This window comes from Mustela nivalis, assembly GCF_964662115.1.
Source record: "Mustela nivalis genome assembly, chromosome: 5".
NCBI classification, from domain to species: domain Eukaryota; kingdom Metazoa; phylum Chordata; class Mammalia; order Carnivora; family Mustelidae; genus Mustela; species Mustela nivalis.
The window spans coordinates 46,704,724-46,712,384 of record NC_139024.1 but is presented as its reverse complement, the minus strand read 5'-3'; the positions used below and the strand labels follow the sequence as shown (position 1 = coordinate 46,712,384).

At 34.9% G+C, this 7,661-nt stretch overlaps 1 protein-coding gene across 2 annotated transcripts in view; it reads right to left on the bottom strand.

The window, feature by feature from the left end:
• Window positions 1-1,845: 1,845 nt before the first annotated feature.
• The window catches only part of IBTK (inhibitor of Bruton tyrosine kinase), a 95,856-nt gene continuing 90,040 nt past the window's right edge, over window positions 1,846-7,661 (bottom strand). For both annotated transcript variants that reach the window (XM_082730694.1, XM_082730695.1), the window contains exons 27-29: window positions 4,671-4,742; window positions 4,131-4,263; window positions 1,846-3,115 (exon numbers count right to left, since the gene is read on the bottom strand). In XM_082730694.1, coding sequence (XP_082586820.1) covers window positions 2,984-3,115; window positions 4,131-4,263; window positions 4,671-4,742 — 337 coding nt within the window. In that variant the 3' untranslated portion in view covers window positions 1,846-2,983. The remainder of the gene's footprint in view (window positions 3,116-4,130; window positions 4,264-4,670; window positions 4,743-7,661) is intronic.

The window sequence follows — 7,661 nt, the reverse complement described above, 5'->3', positions numbered from 1 at the left end:
AAGAATTTTTGGAAAGAAAAAAGAACATAAAACACAGTAGTAGTAATGGAAATGAGTGAAATGAAGAATGAAATGGAAAAGATTAAATAAATGATAGGAGCTGGACAACCAATAAATGCAGGGGGGGGCAAATGGGGAAAGAGATAAAGTAGAATCCAAAAGTTCAGCCCGAATGACTTATAAGAATGACAAAATAAGAGATAAGAAAATAAAGATCAGGAAGTTTGGGGTATCAAGAATTCAGTTTTGACACAGATGAAATGGCAGCCAAGCAGAGAGACAAGTAAAGACAGCCAAGTAGAGAGACATTAGAAAAATAAAATAAAATCCATAAAGACCAAGATACAGTTTGATGGTTATGTGTATAGGAAAGATGAGGTTTTTCTGGTATCTGAACATAACTGAACATCACTTCAAGCAAAAAAGATACACATAAGCAGTACCATAAATCCTGGGATCACTTGTTCCCAATTCTTTGTTAGAAGGTTGTTTTAGTTTCTTCTGAAAAGTTCTCTTAAACAGACAATTCTGAAAGCTTCTGGTTACATTTATCTTTTCTAAGTGCTTTTTAAATTTGTTCTCAGTCTTGGTTAAATTGCTAATTTCTAGGAGGCACGGCTCTAGGGGAATCAGACTGAAAAGACAGGCTTCATTCTTAGTCACTTTCTCTGGAGTTGGCCTTTTTTTTTTTTTTTTTTTAAATAAAATGAAGACAATATGCAACATTAATGTATTAGGCTTCTTCAGATCTAAAATTTTATGAAACAGCTATTAACACCCTTATCATGAGCAAACCCATACACCCAATCTCCAAGAGCTATAGAACAAACCTAGATATTGACTAGCAGTATTTCTCAACTCTGTCATTCCTATATAATATAAAGTAGGAATCTCTTAACTTTGTTTTAAAAGTTACTTCTTTTGAACTTTAAGAGAGGTCCCAAATCCTAGTATTTTGTCAAAAAATTTACTTGACTGGCAGACTTGGCAATTTTGCAAGTTTTCAAAATATTCTTATTTTACCACTCTACTTCCATTAACCATCACCTTTCCAGGCTAAAGAGTTCTACGATTGTTTTGGTCAATCTTAAAAACCTCTTCACTCCCTGATCCTTTAAATTGACAATATCCAGATTTTCTTCAATTCTGTTAAGTCTTGAAATCAAGGAGATTAAAGATGAATTAAATACTACAGGCAGAATAATATTGTTGTTGGTGAGGAGGGGGACCATCACTTTCCTGGGCTTTTTGGTGATAAAGTATTAGGTTACTATCTTCATGGAATTGTTTATGGAAGTTACAGTGTATAGCATGCTTATCTTTCACTTTACTACCGAGAGAATTCCTTCCCCCGCCCCCCAATGAAATTTCATAGAACACCTCATTATATAAAATGGGCCAGAAAGTGCGACACTCTGGTGGAGCTTTGTAAATGCCCCACAGACTCAGTTAGCCCTGTCCCTCCTTCAAATCCCATCCAACAAAGGCTTTTTAGGGTGCTTTCCAGGCAACATGGAGTGCACTGTGAAAACCACCACTTTATAGCATCTTTAAATGTTAATGATCCCAATATGCATTAAGAATCAAAGCCTCATATGAAATAAAGCAATTACTTTAGTAAAGGCCTCTTTACTGCAACTTCAATAAAACATTACAAAATCCATTTCTTTTCAATTTAGTTAAACGTAATATAAAACTTATCATAGACGCATCTTAGGAAAACTGCCTTTTTCAAGCACTGAAGGAATGAACACACAGCATCAATGTAAACAACACCGGCTAGTAATTCCTCCTATGGTAGATGTCAATATAGTACCAGATATTGAAGACATGTTAACACTAAAATGGATCAAGATTATTTTTTATTGCACATATGCTTACAAATTTGCTGTTTTAGGTAGAGCTAAACCTCAAGTATTAAGTTAGTTTCAGACATATTTCCATCACCTGAATTACAGCAGTGAATTGCCTATATGTTCTCCTAGGATTATGTTTCAGAAATGAGAATATTAACCTTCTCAATTTGTCTAGTTTACTGGAGCACAATTTAACATTTGTTTTTAACAAATCTAAACACTTAAAACCAAACATCATACTGTAAAGAAAACAATGCATATGTCTATTCATATAACTCAGGCTCAGAGAACTTCTGATTACATAATATTGTAAAGAGTCTTCAAAACTATTAATTCTTGCATGTATAATTAATCATCTATTTTGGAAAACTTTAATATTTCGAGAAATTGATTCATAATCAGGTTTTTATGCGGTCTCCCCTCCCCACCAAAAAACAACACACAATGACTCCAAATTTAATAAAGGAACCATTATCTTGGACTAAGCTTCAGAATAGTATTCACATTCTCTTTGCACTGTATTTCATAATTTAATGCAAAATGTGCTGTACAAATTGAAATAATACAGCATTTGAGCAGTCCACACTTAAAACAAACCTGGAACATTGACGGCCTGATCAAAAGTCAAGAATGAAAACAAACTATAACTGCAAACACAAAATTTGGCTATTAATGGATCAGAAGTAATGGCGGATGCTCCTACTTTAAGCTGATCAATATCATATATTTTTTAAAAAAAAGAGTGACAACAGATATTTGGCAATATCTTCTAAATTATTTATCCAAAATTCTCAAATGGAAAGTTATTTTTCATTCCTCACTCTTAAATTTTAAACTTCAATCACTCATGTTTTCCTTTTCAGACTGTTCAGAAGAAATAATTCTACTTAAACTTTTAACCTAGTGAAGTTTTTCCTCTCACATTTTTACATAAAAAGTTACTAAAATCACAATTCTGTGGCATTTGTTTTTATCATACAGACATTACACACCTAAGCTGTACTAAAGAAATTAGATCCTTTCTCATTCTTTCTAGAATGTTACCAAATTTGTAAGAACTCTTTTTCCATAGCTCTTCTTTATAACAATCATGACTTATGAAAAATGCATTTCAACTCCAGAGCAAATTAGCATCCATGCTTATTCCACATAGGTACTGCCAGTGGTCCCTGTGGTGTCCTTTCAACAATGACAAACTCATCAGGGTTGCCAAATGCCTCATAAAAAACCAATAAATCTTGTATTGCACGCTCTTCAATCTGAAAAAAGGGTGGGAAAAAAAAACTTGCTTTAATCTTTCAGCAGGATTATATTAGCTTTTAAATCTCCTTTTGTGGAAGTACCACTTTCTATGAATACAATGTAGCAGAACTAAATTAGGTATCCTGCTATTCCCTTTGCAAGCAGAAGGCTTAAAGCCTGAAAAAGAATAATCAGATAACCACCCTCCCTTGAATTTTAATCTCGAACAGAAAGAAAAAAACACCCTGAAAATAGTTGTTGGAATCTATTCATTCCAATAAATTTCAGTGAGATACTTTCTGCTTCCAAATCTCCTAACTCTTCAGGACAACTATGGGTCTTATCTGTTTCCAACCCTGGCTGCCTGGTCTTTCAACTAAATCTGTGGAATTTTAATATCCCTCTAATAATTTCTCTTTTCTATAAGTTAGCCAAAGTTGGTATCTGTGGCTTACAACCTAAGAACACTTACTGATCCATAAGTACTAGATAATGCCAAGTTCATTACTGATCACTGTCATACATATATATATATAAAATATATTTATGTAATAAAATATATATATTTCATACGTGTGTGTGTATCTATATAAAAATTTTATTATTTTATTTTTTAGAGAGCACGCATGAGTGTGGCAGGAGGGGGAGAGGGAGAGAGAGAATCTTAAGCAAGCTCCACTGCCTAGTGTGGAGCCAGAAAGGGAGTTTGAGATCATGACTTGAGCCAAAATCAAGAGTCACATGCTTAACAGACTGAGCCACCCAGGTGCCCTATTGATCACTATTTAAAAAAACTAAAACAGTCCAAAGCATTGCCAGTGCTAAAAAAAAAAAAAGTTACCCTTGTGACAATTGCTTTGTTCTAAATTATCCTGAATTCCTTCAATTAATACTATTGAGTCCCTTAGTTTTATATTACATTTTAACATGATAAATATATGTACCTTTGTGATGAAAACAAACACAATTTTCTCAAGATGAAATGTTATCTAGCCCTTCACTAAATTAAATCCATAAAGGCACATTACCTACCTGAATCAAAGCCAAGGGTTTTTCTCGACTTCTGATAAGAGCTGCTTCCTGCTGTAGTTCTTCTTCTACAATAGATGCAAAAGTGACTGGGGCTACCATGGAAGGAGCAGTCAATGAAGAAGACAGCCAGGGACTAAAAGAATAGTAACAATGAGTTCTCATTCATCATTGCAAATTTTTGCATATAAATTCTCCTCTGAAATATTAAACAGTGTTACATTTTTTTTCCCAGTGACCTACAATATGAAGGGACTTGGAAGCTTTTGCATTCTCTTTACAGAATGGTGAGATGAGAAAGAGAAGCAAGGAGAACTAATATTTTATTTGGATCAGTGCTATAGAGAAAACTTTAGAAAACACCAAAAGGCTGGTTGGAACAGAAATGATATAACCAAACAGAAAGGTAACTCAAACTATGGAACAGACAGTAGTCAGAAAACTCATTCTATTCAATATACTACTCCCAATTTTTAGTCTTATCTTTCACTACTAAACAATAGCTTAGCTTTGGAGGCTCCAAAGCTAATCAGTTAGCCTTACTTGTGACTGTCTAGAAGTGGTAAATCTGAAATATGGTTGACTTCTGGTCCTGGGGTACCATGAGTGGAGCAACTGCAAAACAAATGCCAAAACCAGAGGTTAAAACTTCAACTAATATTAGCAAAATTGTTTACTAATAGAAATACAGAGGAAGAATTACAAGTCCTGACTCAGGATTCAAGTTAATGAGTGGAAGTCAGACTTACCTTTAAAATTATAAGTAAAAAAAAATCTACAGGGGTGCCTGGCGTTTGCCCTCAGCTCGGGACATGATCTAAGTGTTCTGGGATCAAGCCCAGCATCCAGGCTCCCTCTTCAAATAAATAAAAACCATTAAAAAAGAATCTATAGGTAGTTATAAAATCCTGTGTATAAAATACCAGAGAGATGTTGCAAGAAATGTTCTATTTTTTCTAATAATACTCATACAGCCATTTACTATTATCAAACACACATTAGGAAATACGGAAAACTTTGTAAATAAAGTTTTACATTAGTAATAGTTTATGAATAAAAATGAAAAATTAGCATCAAGTTTCAAAATACATACACACCAGATAATTAGCCAAATTGTATGAACAACTAATAGAGTAAATACTTTAATAAGCCAGGCATTAAGCCAGGATGGAAACATATAAGATATGATTTCTTTTTTCTACGAAATCACAAAATGAGTAAACAATATATAAAATGATATATAGCAGGGGCGCCTGGGTGGCTCAGTGGGTTAAGCCTCTGCCTTCGGCTCGGGTCGTGATCCCAGGGTCCTGGGATCGAGCCCCACATCGGGCTCTCTGCTCAGCGGGGAGCCTGCTTCCCTTCCCCTCTCTCTGTCTGCCTCTATGCCTACTCGTGATCTCTCTCCTTCTGTCAGGTAAATGGATGGGATCTTTAAAAAAAAAAAATGATATATAGCAGAAAACAACTTAGACTCCATCTAACAAGGACTATGAAAATAAAGATTTGGCATTTGAGAGGGCCTCATGGAGAAGACAATAAAAGAGGTATAGGATGAGGCGGTAGAAGTTTTCCTGTAAGGGAAAAAAAAATTAACAAAGGTACTACAGAGACTGGCCTAATTATGGAATTTTATAGCTAGAAAGGTACCTAGAGTTATCAGGATTAATCAAATGCCCTCTTTCAGGAATGAGCAAATTTACGCCTAGTCAGGTTTAATACAAAGTCAGAGAATGAACAAACAGGGTCTAAAATATTGACTTCCTGATTTATTTATGGATTACCTGTACAGTTGTTAGGTATGTATAGCACTATAGTGCTGAAAATCAGGCTGATTAAAAACTCGGTCCCTTCAGAAGGGAAAACTGAAGGGAGAGAAATCAGAGAGAGAGATGAACCATGAGAGACTATTATGGACTCCAGGAAACAAACTGAGGGTCTCAGAGAGGAGGGGGATGGGAGGGATGGGGTAACCAGGTGATGGGTATTGAGGAGGGCATATGCTGGGTACTGAGGTGGGCACATGTTGTGATGAGCACTGGGTGTTATATGCAAGCAATGAATCATTGAACACTACGTCAAAAACTATCTAGTGGCTACCTTAAGATACAAACAAAAACAAAAACTAAAACCTTAGTCCCTTCCCCTCTAAAAACTGAGAGGAAAGATTTAAAAATCTATTTATAGGGGTGCCTGGATGGCTCAGTGGGTTAAAGCCTCTGCCTTCGGCTCAGGTCATTATCTCAGGGTCCTGGGATCAAGTCCAGCATTGGGCTCTCTGCTGGGTGGGGAGCCTGCTTCCCCTGCTCTCTCTGCCTGCCTCTCTGCCTACTTGTGATCTGTCAAATAAATAAATAATATCTTTTAAAAAATCTATAAACAATGATAAAACAATATGAGATAAAACAACCAATACTTGTACCAATTTGCACAAAGTAGTATGGATTCATAGGAGAAACGGACATGAGGGCTTCACTGAAAAATGGCATTAAAGCTGAGGACAGTGGCATTGAAATAGGGTTTTTGGCTGTAAAATATATGGAATGGTAAAAGACTTTGGTAACTTAAGTAAAGATATTAATAGAATGGCAGGATTAGAGTTTGGAAGAGATTAAAAGAGAACTAAAGTTAAAATGAACCATGAGTGCCAGAGTACAAAATACATTGAAAGCTAAAACATTTAGACCTGATGCATGGGCAAATAAATTCACTGAGAGTATTTTCAAATATTTTATCTCACTTAATCTTTGCAATACTCTATAAAGAAAACATGTATTATTTCCATTACAGTGATTAGGGAATTCAAACTCAAAGAATATTATATATAATTGCCTGAGTCACAGGTTGGGAAGTAACAGAAACAGAACACGAAGCAGATCTTTTTCACTCAGAGTACAGTATGTTTTCCATTATCATAAACCTGCCTTTATTTCCATAATTTCCCTTAGTTTAGAATCCATTCCACTACAAATGTCTTCTTATTCTTTAAGGACTGGCTCAAATACCACCTTCTCTCTACTCCTACAGCACTTTCAACTACTATTACAGAGCTTCCCACACTGTGTTGCTATTGTTTTCACATCTGTCTTAACTGCTAGACTAGTCTCTCAAGGTACAGAACTGTGCCTCATGTCCAACAGAATATGTGGAACACAGTTGTTTATAAAAACAGAATTAAAGAATAAATAACAGAATAAGAAAGCCAGAGGATTTTAAGTATGAAATGAAAACAGGTTTTTTTTTTTTTTTTAAAGTTCCTAATTCCTTTGAATTACGGATAACTCTAGATGGTAGATACTGAGTGAACTGAAAATAGGTATAGTTATAGGTTCTTAGTTTTAAGCTCTAGGACTTGAAATCTATGATATCCAAAATAGGACTTGACCTATGATATCCAAAATAAGAAAAATTTCCAGGATGAAGTAAAAAACGTCTAGCCAGAAGAAAAATGAAGCTAAGAAAATGAATTAGAACACTACTGGAATAAATTTTACAAGATGATGAGTATCTAGACTAGAATAGCTACAGAATGAA